The following is a 12,736-nucleotide window of genomic DNA, read 5'->3' as shown; positions in this document are numbered from 1 at the left end:
TATTACAATCACTTAGATATGAAATCATTTGATCTGTATTGCGAGTCAATAAAAAAAAAGGCATGACATTTTTTTAATGGTTGTGGTTCCACATAGGCAACTGTTTTATTACCATTCTCCCAAAGATCACATTATAAAACATAGCAAATATTATCCACTACAAATAGCAAACAGATCAGTATTTAAACAAAACAGATTTTACAAAAACACAATACAAAAACAATATGGGAACACATGATGAATAAAACTCTATTTAACTATTTATTTTCACATTTTCTAGTTTTACTTAATATTTGTGGCCTGGGACCACATACCACCAGTCATAAGTTGCACGGGTAGCCTATATTGTTTTGTAGCAATAGCTAACAAAACATTGTATGGGTCAAAAATATTTTTATTTTATTTAAAAGGCGATTCTCTCCCTCTCTCTCTCTCAGATTCCAGATTCTCAAATAGATGTATCTCTGTCCTATCCTAACAAACCACACATCAATGGAAAGCTTATTTATTCAGATTCATCAATAAATGTGAATATGCTGTATACAGTAATTACAGCTTTGCAAATGTAACCTTTATAACGTGCTTGATCAGCCAGTCGGTATATATTATATCGTTTCTTACATTTATCTCATAATAGTTTGTGATTTTTTCCCCCTTCACGGTGGGCCTAAGCTACAGCGATGTCGCCTGACATGTGTTACTTTTCTCAGCGATGATCAGAACAGACCAATCACAGTCGGCTCCCCTCCCCCCAGTTCTTTTAATACAGAAACCAACTTCCGTTTCGCCATGCGTGAGCCTGTGTGAGGTCATTTCCACCAGTGCGCCATTAGCCGCCGTTTCCTTTGTTAGGACGAGTAGAAAAGCCTGTGCACGCGTTTCCATCTCCACACCCCTTCACCTGCTGTTTGAGTTCTCCGCCGAAGTCCCTTGAGCCGTGAGCGACATGGATGCTAATAACAGCAACGCTAAGCGTAAGAACAGCGCCGGAGACAGTAAATATCTGCCGGAGTTATTGGCGGAGAAAGACAGCCTGGACTCCTCGTTCACGCACGCCATGAAGCTGCTGTCTGCAGGTCAGTGCTTCTTCCTTTATTATTCAACCATTCACGCAGAACTCGTGTCTGTAGCTTCTATAACTCTTATTAGATATTGAAGTCAGGTCTTTGACCGCTTGTTTGTTCATATTCAACGCGTGCATCGGTCAAATGCACGGTGCAGGCCGCGTGCAGTTAATTTGGGCCTTGTTGCGTTTCCCTTGTTCGTGACTTGTTTTATGCTCCGCTGTCATTTTGTGATGGTTTGCAATGTCTAATTTCGAATATGTGAAAAGTATCTTTACACCGATGACTTTAAAAAAGTTTTTTTGTGTTTCGCCTTGAGGTTCTGAGCTTGCACACATGCAAATGTGTGAAATGTGCATGCGACTTTGATGGAGAATAACATGGCGTCTTCAGATACATTCAGACCCATTATACATAATAAATTGCACGTGAGGATTTTTCCTTCCACGATAGTTGCGTGTATGTGGATCACTTTGGCCAGCATCGTTTGCGTTTCCTTTGTGGAGAAGGATAATCCCAGGATGCATTGCTTCAAGCTGGGAGGGAAGAGAATCCTAGGATTGCAGACAGTACAAGAGACACATGGGTTATAATTTAACCAATTATGTGCCTAAAATCAATAAAATATAGCTACTTAGTATCTTTTTTTAAAAATGCAAAATGTATTTTGTAATTTATAATAGTTAGGGCATTCCATTGATTCCAGAAAGCGCAAGTAATTTTTTTTTTCATTGAATATCTTGGTTTTCCCACAACCTTTTTGTGTTCTTTGTTTGTTGAAGCAGAGGAGAGTTTCTTGTTAAAGTCAAGTTTGGCTGTGATGCATTGCATAAAAAATTTTATGGTTTCACCCAGAAAGTGGTCTGCATTTTAAAACCATAATTTTAGACATTAAATCAGTGCTTATGACAAAGTAAAAGTTGACCAATTGTAGTTTTTTTTTGTATGTTTGGAATTGTTGCGGGTTTTCAAATTGCTTTGAAGCAACATTTAAATTTTTGCTCTGAGCTGATCTTGTTTTCTTTTGCAGAGATTGAAAGGGTCCAGAAAGGTGAGCCCAAAAAAGAGTCCGAGACGTATCTGGATCTGTTCACCGCCAAGAACGTTAGGGTGAAAGAGAGAGTGCTCATTCCTGTCAAGCAATACCCTCGAGTAAGTCTTTACACTCCGTTTGGGTTTTATCTGTACATTGCAAGGATCTGTTGTTGGTTAACACGCAATTTCTCAATGTTCTCCCCATAGTTCAATTTTGTGGGAAAGATTCTGGGGCCGCAGGGTAGCACCATCAAACGCCTGCAGGAGGACACCGGCGCGAAGATCTCCGTGCTGGGCAAAGGATCCATGAGAGATAAGAACAAGGTAATGAACCGGACTGCAGCATTAATGCATTTACTGTTAAATGGCCTGGTTAATAAAGATTAAATTGTGAAACCTGCAGGAAGAGGAGTTGAGGAAGGGTGGAGATCAGAAGTATGCACACCTGGCCATGGAGCTGCATGTGCACATCGAGGTTTTTGCACCAATTCCTGATTGTTACCTGCGTATGGCTCATGCCATGGATGAGGTCAAGAAGTTCCTAATGCCTGTAAGTTTGCATGCAAACAAACTCATTACTATTTTTCATATTTATCACTTGTTTCATTTGAATTAGAAATGCTAAGTACAGTGTTATGAATGGTTATTACAAAAAACCTAATTTAACTTTGTTGCAACACCCACATTTCTTTACATTTAATTATTTTAATGGACTTTCACTTGTGCTGTAATCTGCTGTTTAAATCCATTTGAAATAACAAGTAACCCATTTAATAATTGTTAACTGATTGGCCTGCTTTATCCTTTTTTTCTTGCGTGTCAGGTGGAAGGGCTCGATGAGATGCACCCGGATGCATTCATGGATCCAGGGTTTCTGAACGGCTCTCAGGATATGCATGGCCCTGGCAGAGGTCTCCCTCATGGCCGAGGTCGTGGAGGCCCACCACCCCCAATGGGACCTAGGTGAGAGAACTGTATCAATTAAATATCCTCTGTTACATACCGGGCATCTCATAAGATTCTCTCACATAGTAAGTACATATGTAGTAAATCATATTTTGGTCAAAGGGGTCGTGGCATGCCGCCTCGTGGAGCACCCCGTGGAGGAGCACCTAGAGGAGGCCCAGGACGTGGAGCTGCAGCGAGGGGAGCCCCCGCAGGAAGAGGTGGTCCTCCGTCCCAAACACCAGCCAGAGGAGGCACAGGAGCCACCCGCTCAAGACCACCAGCCTCTGCTCAGAGGATGACACCAGCCACCGCTCTCTCCCACCAACAGCATCCAGCCAAACCTGAAACCTATGGCGAATATGTAAGTCAATATCCACGACACCACTGTTAACTTGAGTTTGATCAGAAGGTTTTTTTTTTCTTTCAAATTGTGTTCTTTTAACCTTTTGTTCATCAAACAACCTTGAAAAACATAATTTTCATAAAACGCACATCACATTCAGCCTCACATTAGAGGTATAAACTGCATTTTGAAATGGTAACTTCGAATTAGTATCTCACAATGTACCTAACTGTATTTTTAATCAAGCTTTTAGCTTTAGTGAACTTGAGACTTTAAATTACAAAAAGGAAAGATATTGAAACCACTCCAAACTTCTCTATGGTCATGTGCTACAAAACTCTTAATTAAATTTACATTTTGCTTCATTACTGGTTTGTGACTATTTCCTTTTATTTGATTACAAAACTCATTTAAACTGAATTAAGCAGCCCGTCTGTTGGAATCAGACAGTGTTTTGTTAAACTTGAATTAAAGTCATTTAAAAGGGTATTATGCTTCTTCACTTTCAACTTTAGTTAGTCTAATGTTGCTGTTTGAGCTTAAAGATCTGAAAAGTTACAAAGCTCAAAGTCCACTTCAGACGGAGATTTTATTTAACAAAACTTCTCAAACTACAACAAGCGATTTGTTTGGAGTACAATGGATTTTCTGGGATTTGTGATATCACAGATTTGCCGAATGGGATGAGACCGGGTTGAGCTGCTCTAGAGAAGGCAGTGAGTGTTATCACAGCTGTATGTCAGAGAGATGCTAGCTTTCCCAAGGCAGACGAGCTTAGAGTAGTTACAATCATCCAGGTTTAAATCACTCAAATCGATTAGATTTTGTTGCAGTATTTATACAAACTCACAGCAGGCGACTATGGTGAGAGAAATAACCTTTCCGGACCAGGCCCGGAGTGCTGTCACTCTCAGCACACTTTGTCTTTCAGAAGGCAGGCATTCATTTGATACAGGAACTTGGAGCTGTCATTGCCAGAGCGGGGACTCACACAACCTACCGTGAAAGCCTGTTCTAGTACACCAAAAAAAAAAGAACAAGCAAGACTTTGTCAGAGCATAAAAGGGCCCATTTGAAAGAAACGTGTTAGTGAATCAGACCATGCTGAGGGCTCTGTATGCCTCCTATTTTTATTTTTTTTGCTTTGAAATTTAGCATAAATCTACTAGGGCTGTGCAGTTAATTAAAATCGCATTTGCATGGATCTTATAACATCACAATATTAAGACAGAAAATGTGCTTTACTCAATGCTGTTCAAAATCTTTTGTGTATAAACCATTGATATAGTCTGCAATTATTATGTAGATCATGAAAAATGTGCATAGCTTGTCTTGTACAGGAACAATTGACCTCAGTATAATTAAAGACAAATATTTTCAAAATGTTACATTGGTTTTCCCAACAATCTCAGTTTTTTTTTTGTTTTTGTTTTTTACTTTAACCCCTTTGCGTGCAAACATCGCTGACGGCCCCAGTTTATTATTGTTTCACTTTCACAGCACATTAAACATCACTGTCTTCATCTGGACAAACTGTGCATCAATGGAAAGTTTAAAGACTCAAGCTTCGATATTTGACCAATATTTTGATAAAACATTGTTGCAGTGACAGATATTTAGTGATTTATGTCAGGAGTGCAAAATAATAAATCCGTATTATGCCACATTTTGAATAGAAATTCACAACTCACTCATATTCAGTCACGTCAAGAGCGGTTTATTTGTGTTCACATAGACTCACTGAACAGCGTCAATAAGGATGTATAGACAAAAGATGCATATCTGCGGAGATATATGGATATATTTACTGATGTTTACTTCATATTTCTTCAGACAGAATCGTCATTTCTATTCATTTTCCACGGATTTACGCGATCAGATGATAAACAGCCTCTCCCAGCGATCTGTGTGTGCGTGCAGTAGTCACAGCTCGTGCTGTGTGGCTCAGACTCTGATTGGGTCTTTCAAACGTCCATCTTAGAGTTTCATATCTGGACACCGCCCCATCGTGTCACATGCTTCCTGCACACTTCCTGGTAGTTATCTGGCCAAAACAACACTGAAACACCTCTGTACACACAAAATATCCGAATAATAAACCCGCGATTACGATAGTAAAGCTTGGTATGAGAATTTCTTGAGATCTGGGGCGTTTTTATAAAAAAAATCGAAAATGTACATCGGAAATGCTAACTTGTGCAGCGATGAAAAAGGCTACAAATAACATATTTTTACAACAGTAAACGACCAAATTCCACCCCTGATCGCTAAAGGAAGTTATTATAAACACTCGATCGGGGTTTAAAGTGAGTTTTGAGTAAAAGTGTACTAATAATTTCATAAATTGTCAGATGTAGCTTGATGCTAACGTTAGCACCAATGCTACTAATAGCAGGTGCTTTTCTTCTTCATAATGCATTTTTGTCTCAATAATTCACGGTCGTAAGAAAATGTTTTGTTGTATTTTTATAGTAAGACTTTTGATAAATAAGGGCTAAATGCAAAGAGAGACTGAAGTGAGATCGCTGCTTTGTTGCTTTGTAAAGCCTGAAAAACCACAATCAAGGCTAATAAAGGTGGAATAAAAACAAAAGAATAATGATAAAAGAATAATGCGGATAATGTGTCATACCTGGCGGAGGTGTGAAAGAACCGTTTGGTGAGAACAATACAATCATGAAACGGGCAGTTTTCACAGCCAAACACACATATAAAACACACATCAGTGTTTACATGTGAGATCTTACAGAGATGACAAGGGCCATAAATCAATCTGATTAGCCTTCTCTAAAAACACACATGACATGGCCTTAGAAAATATTTCATAAAATTCACAGTTTTACAGATTCGATTATGAAATTTTTTATGAAGTCTTGGAAGACTTGTGGCCTTAGCTACACTGTGTTTTCAAACTCATTTCCTACATCAACATTTTTTTAAATACATTTAAAACATATGTTTTTAATATTTTTATTTTTGTTTTTATGTTTGAGCTTATATATCTCTATTATCATAACAGTCCTGAGTGATTCTGATTCCTGAACAGTAAACTTTAAAGTGTCAGCTTTGTGAACAAAGGTTGATTATGTATCTAGTCAGAAAGAATCATGAGCAGAAACCTTTTTATTTTGGGTATGTAATTTCGGTCTCCATGCCAAAAAAGGGGGGTTACTAGTAAGGGGTTAAAGGGTTCATATCTTCTAAAATCAGCTGTTTATTCAGCTTTTGAGTGTTAATAGTCATACTATGAGAACATGCTTTAACGTCTAGGACCCGAAGTAAAAAAAAAAAGCTTTCACTTTAATTTGAACTAAATGTCTGCCTGTTTTGGGTGCAAAAAAACAAGCAAGACTTTGTAAAAGAACAATGGGGCCCATTTGAAAGAACCATATGTTTAAGAATCAGACCACGCTGGTAGCTCTGTATGGCTTTTTTTGCTCTGCATTTAGCATTAGTCTCTACTAGGGCTGTGCAATTAATAGAAATCATTAAAAAAAAATCACGATTTGAGCATGCACTATTTTCTGAATTGCCTTATAGCACGATTTTCTGAGGCCCGACCTCGCGCTGTATTCTATCTGATCCAATCAGAATCCAGAACAGACTGGGCATGTGCCTACGTAACTCCAGGTTCACACACTCAGTCTGTGGTGCGTAGTTTTTTCCGAACCCATGTTAACGGATACGAGCGTTCAGACTGCACGTGGTGAAAGATGTGAACAAAGAAGGTTAGAAATAGAAAAGTGCTAAAATAATTTATATCCAGCACATGAGCATAGAGTGCGCACAGGACACCGTTTCAGCGAGATGAGACATTTTAAGTGCATGTATTCTCTCCGGGCGAGAGCAGCGTGTATCCGAGCACACGTGTCTGGTTTTGTGACCGAACAAAGGAAATCTTTGTGCGAGCAAAGAGATTCGTGCTCGGGCATTATTTTAATGTGCTTTGGTGTTACAATAACGCACTCTCGCTGCTGCTTCTGCACCACATGCACATACTGTATACACACTTCAGACGCAGTATGTGTGAACCTGTATAATGTCTAACAAATCTGTTTCAACACATGAGGCACCGCTACAGTGAGATCAACGACCAATGCATGGCAAGAAAGAAAGAAAATCCCTGTACACGGGATTTATTTTTTGCTATGTCTAGACATTTTGTCACAGCTTTACTTGGTTAATTTTGACAATGTCTGTTCTAGCAATATGCTACAACATTTTGATAAAACTCAAATTTGTTTTCTTCTGGAAAGTTTCCAAATCATATTGAATGCATTTAAGACTGTAAAATCATAATTAAAATCGAAATCGCAATTTATCAAAAATCGCAATAGGTTTTTTTTATTACACAACCCTAGTCTCTACCACTTTGTACAAACGGATGTTTCTTATTGCCATTGAGAAAATCAAACTTCTTTAGAGGGTTTTTTTTTTTTTTTTTTAAAGCTTGTGAAACATCTCGATGTGTTCTGTTTTCTCAGGCATATGAAGAACCATATGCAGAGCCTTCCTATGAAGGGTACGAGAGCTACTACAGTCAGCCTGCTCCACAGCAGTGAGTGCTGTTTCTTGCTTTATTCCTCTAAATTTGTAGTGATTCCAGTTAACTTATGAATTTCTTCCTGCACTTCCAAGTTGCAACAACATTTGAGCACAGTTTCTCAAAAGCCATGTAATTTTCTTCTCATCCTAAGTCTTGCCTTCGTTCAATTTCTAGATTTTTTTTTTTTCTTTACAAAGCTGCTCTTTAAAATATTTTTTCTCTTCTCCACAGAGACACAGAGTATTATGATTACGGTCACGGAGAGGCACAAGAAACTTACGAGTCTTACAGTAAGACATTACTCCTTTCTGCATGCATTGAGTGAAATTTGCATATTTCTTGGCACATCTTTCAGCCAATACAGCCAGATTATTCTACAGATTCTAATGTAAAACCTTTATCATGCTTAAACTACACTGTGTAAGATGCACTAAACTGCATGTTAAGGGTGTGTGTTGTGTGTTTCCTAGCTGAAGATGACTGGGAGGGCGGAGCTTGGGGCAGCGCTGGTGCCGGTGGAAAGGCTCAGACTTCCCGACAGGGCAAATCGTTTCGGGAGCATCCATACGGCAGATTCTGAGAGTTGTCCTTCACTACGTTTGCCTGGCAACTTCCTCCCCTCGTAACCTCTTGTAACCACCTAAAGTAATTCTAGTTGTTATTTTTGTATTCCTTTTTTGGTTAAGACTCCTTTTTAATATTCTGAATCCACTCGAAGTAGGATGATGACCATAAGTTCGACATGACGCATTATTTTAGATTTGCGATTTATATGCTGTGCTTGTTCTCTTCTGCATTTTTTTTCTTTTTCTTTTTAAGCTTTGCTGTTTTTGTTCATTTCATTTTAATGCTTAAGTGTTTCTTCTGAAAAAGCTGATACCTGAATGCTAGAAAATTAGCTGATGGCCACTTGTAAAATGTTTGCTTAAAAAAAAAAAGAAAACTGATTGTTTATGTCACTTAGACTTATTCCAAACGTGCTTTTGTAAAGCATAACAAAAGCTCTCAAGGAATGCACAAAAATATTAGTTCCTGTAAAAACCAACATGTTACTTTTTTCAAAGAACAAATTCCATTTGGTTTAAGGGTTTTTATTGTTAAAGTTTCGTAAACTTCACATCTACTGATTCGTTTTGTTAAATGAGAAAAACAAATATCGCAAAGGTTGTAATTTACTTGTAGTCTGGCAAAAAGTACAACTCTCAAATCTTTGTTCGTACAATACTCCAATATTAGAAACTTGTTCTTTGGTGTTTATCGATTTGCAGTTTCTGAAATATTAGCAAAATTGTGTGCATTTCCTAACTAGGGAACTAAATATGTCCAAAATGTCTCCCTGTCAGTTTGTCAATAAAGCATAGTTTTTTTTTTTTACAGCCTTCAAAACTTTTGTATTTGACTTATTAAAGTGATAATTCATCTCACAAAACTGTCCAAATGTTGCAAAATGTAAAAATTCTGCATGGATTATATAACATCACAACATTAAGATTCAGTGCTGTTCAAAATATATTGTGTATAAACCGTTGATAAATAGCAATTATTTATCAAGTAGATCGTGAAAAATGTGCATATTATTATGTCTTGTACAGGAACAATTGACCTCAATATTATTAAAGACTTATTTCCAAAATATTACTTTGGTTCCCCCCAACAAGCTAATCTCAATATTTTGTTTCATAATTTTAAAGGGGCCATATCTTTAAAATCAGCTGTTCGTTCCGCTTTTAAATGTGTTAGTGGTCATACTATGAGAACATGCTTTAACGTCTAGAACTCAAAATTAAGTAAAAAAAAAAAAAAAAAAAAATTCAATTTAATTTGAACTAAAATGTGCCTGTTTTTGGTGCAAAAAAAACAAGTTGGTTTAATATGACCCCTTTAACAAATAGTAGTCAAACTATTCAACATTAACAATGATTTATACACAATACGAAGAAGATCTTGGAATTTCTTTAATGTGTTTATACCTGTTTTAAAAGCAATAACCCTGTTGCAACCTTGCATCAGGGTCACTAAATCCCCTCTGATGTCGCAGAGACTCTACATATGTCTTCTATTGAAAGGATCTTGAGGTAAGACCTGCAGAGTCACCTCTAAAAGCGCAGATAGATTCCCCTTTTTAAAAGGTAAAGTATACATGCACAAAACAATCTAGATGTTTGGTGCTCTGGTAATTTTCGTGCAAAAGAAACGGAATATGTATTGTTCAACCAAATTAAGCACAAAGGCTTTTGTAGCTCAGGAAGAAAGTTTGACCAAGATGATTCAAATGTTGCATTCGCTGACTTAAACATCAAAATTGGAAAAGGCGTAAAGTGTAATGCAAGCTTCAAAAGAAGGTAATATCAACCCTAAATTTCTTTCTCAGCACAAATGTTCAATTATTCAATTTCACACAATCATTGCGAATTAAAAAGTAAATATTCCTAAACCTGGCTAATGCATCCTTAAAAAAAAATTTTTTTTTAACCAAATTAGATTGTAGTTTTTGGTCAATTACACTTGTAATTTGTAGTTCTTGTAGCGGTACAAAATGGAAAAAAAAATCCTCAAATCTAACAATTATGTAATGAGTTGTGTGTAGAGTTGGCCTTGTGTGAAAGAGAGTTGTTGATTTGTGAGGTCTTGTGTACTAATGCGTCTTTTGTGTTGCTCAGTGACCGCTGCTGAGAGGTTCTTTCCAGGCTGGCTTTACCAGGCAGCTGCTACAGGTGAATTGTGTGTGTGTGTGTATATACATAATTAATGACTTGCAAGCATGCAATATTTTAAACAAGCAAATTTGAAAAGTATCCTTGGTAAATTGTACATGAATAAGAAAATCTATATAACATCTTCAGTTAACTGGATCTGTGAATTTGAGCTTCATAGTTTAGTCAAATGGCTTGATCTCTGCTATATTCTCACCTAATCTTGGCTTCAGTTAGCACAGGTTTTGCATTTCTTTTTGGAGCTGACTGGTCATAAGGTTCATTAATCTGAGCCTATGCACTTCAGTTTTTGAAAAAATGCATTATTTGTGGCTAATTTTGGCAGTTCATTTAAAAGGTGAGGTGCAGCTTGGATGAATAAGGGCTAAGATCAGTCAGGAATGAATCCATTGTTTGATAATGATATGGGATGAGGAATTTAGGAGGATTTTTTTTTTTTTTTTTTTTTTTGTATTTTGTAGGCCAATCACCACAAGTGTTACCAGGTGGGGAAAAATATCCCAAAAAAAGATAATAAAAAATTTTTTGGCATGGGAAGTTTTGTTTTTGCAAGTAAGCATGTTTAGTCCAGTGACGTGAAATTTAACTAGCATTGTGGCAAAAAGATCCCCTTGATCAAAATGATTAACACAACAATGAGGATTAAACTGGATTTGCACCGGACCCCTCCCCCCATTCCGCATGTTTCACATATTTGATAACCATGATACTGAACAGTGATCTGAATCCTGTTGTACGATCATTATATGAAGTAGTTCTCTTGGTAAAATACACATTTTACCTTGGCAACACTCTCTATAGTACAGCTACCACATGACACTGGGCAGAGATCCATTTTTCTATTGAGAATTGTCATTTCTTATGTATCCACATTACTGAGAGAATCATGGAACAGTCCGAGGTTATTGGACCAGAGTATTGGAACCCTGACAATGGATATGCATTTGGCAGTATTTTTATATTAATATGCGTTTAATTTATTTGGTGGTTAGAAAAGTGCATTCTGGTGTTTGTGTAGCTCCATAGTTTCCTCCATTAGCATTTTTGGGATTATTTTGGTCATGCATGCTTGTTATATAATCTCTAAAAACTTTAGTTCTCTCTCTGTGTTGCAGGCTTTTGGTGCCCTTTTGTACCGAAGAGGAAAAGGAGAGCGCCTTTTTATACAATAACTTGTGACACAGGAATGTTTTTATTTATTTTTTATGTTTTTTTTAAATTATCTTTACTTTTTATACATCCACTTTTTTTGGATCCCAATAAAAGATTTTATACTGTTTTGAAGTTTGTGTTACTAAATGTTTCCAAATTAATTGGTATTGCAGAGGTGTGCACAAGAATGCTTTAAGTGAAGAGTTTATTTGGCTGTTGTAATCTAAATTTAGGGACTTATAAAAAAATAAAAAAAATAGAAAAAATGTTTGTGATAATTTGGGTGGGATATGAGCAATTAGAAATTGTTTTGCCCAATGTTGTGGTTAACTTTTGTCTACTTGGCCTTAATCATTCTTTAAAACTATTGGCAACTTATTGCTGCAATCAGTCAGTCAAAAATCAAGTTCGTCAAGAGCATACTAAGCTTGAAATTAAAGTTTTAAGCTCTTCAGTGTTTGTTTGTCCCATGCACCCTAAGTCTGGTATATGTAATTTCTCTAGAGGAGGTTTTGCGTTACATTCCTTATATTCTAAACTATTAAAACTAAGTTACAAAAACTTGTGTAATCTAATAAAATGCGTTAACTTTTTTTTTTTTTTTTTTTTGTCATCTGTATTGAAATACATTTTAAAACTTTAAAGTTCCCAACCCTGGGTGTTTTTGGTGTACTATATATAGTTTCTAGTTTTAAAAGGCTAACAAGAAGTTTTATTTGAGCAACATTGGCTTTTGCTTACAGCTTTCGACCAGCTTATCTACCTATTAAAATAGGAATTTAGTTGCATACCACTTGGGAGTTCAACATAAGTTGTTCATTAGAAGACCAGAGTGCAAAGTTAGCAAACTTGCTAGTAGGAACGAAGCGGTGAAAGTAAGTAGCTTCATTGTTATTGTATTATGATTCTTTGTTTTTCGCTGTTGTTGTAGTCC

General features: G+C 36.8%; 1 protein-coding gene across 2 annotated transcripts; it reads left to right on the top strand.

Annotated features, from left to right (window-relative positions):
- Positions 1 to 797: 797 nt before the first annotated feature.
- On the top strand, positions 798 to 11,783 carry LOC113056656 (KH domain-containing, RNA-binding, signal transduction-associated protein 1-like). 2 transcript variants are annotated; one of them, XR_003277734.1, is made up of 11 exons: positions 798 to 1,076; positions 2,095 to 2,216; positions 2,307 to 2,423; positions 2,503 to 2,649; positions 2,923 to 3,062; positions 3,168 to 3,408; positions 7,875 to 7,948; positions 8,168 to 8,226; positions 8,407 to 8,581; positions 10,597 to 10,650; positions 11,766 to 11,783. XR_003277734.1 is itself a non-coding variant. In XM_026223450.1 (9 exons), the coding sequence occupies exons 1-9, from the start codon at positions 947 to 949 to the stop codon at positions 8,514 to 8,516; spliced, it is 1,140 nt and encodes a 379-aa protein (XP_026079235.1). In that variant the 5' UTR covers positions 798 to 946; the 3' UTR covers positions 8,517 to 9,571. The 2 variants fall into 2 exon arrangements, 1 of the variants encoding a protein (XP_026079235.1); XM_026223450.1 differs by lacking the exons at positions 10,597 to 10,650; positions 11,766 to 11,783 and having other exon boundaries at positions 8,407 to 9,571.
- The last annotated feature ends 953 nt before the right edge of the window (positions 11,784 to 12,736 follow it).

This window comes from Carassius auratus, chromosome 38 (genome assembly GCF_003368295.1).
Source record: "Carassius auratus strain Wakin chromosome 38, ASM336829v1, whole genome shotgun sequence".
NCBI classification, from domain to species: domain Eukaryota; kingdom Metazoa; phylum Chordata; class Actinopteri; order Cypriniformes; family Cyprinidae; genus Carassius; species Carassius auratus.
Note: the sequence above shows the minus strand (reverse complement) of the source record. Positions and strands in the feature narration are given on the sequence as shown.

Bases quoted from the DNA above. Each gene is read 5' to 3' on its own strand.
- LOC113056656 (XM_026223450.1), top strand. From the start codon at position 947: ATGGATGCTAATAACAGCAACGCTAAGCGTAAGAACAGCGCCGGAGAC. The intron at 2,424-2,502 runs GTAATGAACCGG...TGAAACCTGCAG, and splicing joins CCATGAGAGATAAGAACAAG to GAAGAGGAGTTGAGGAAGGG. The intron at 8,227-8,406 runs GTAAGACATTAC...TGTGTTTCCTAG, and splicing joins AGAAACTTACGAGTCTTACA to CTGAAGATGACTGGGAGGGC.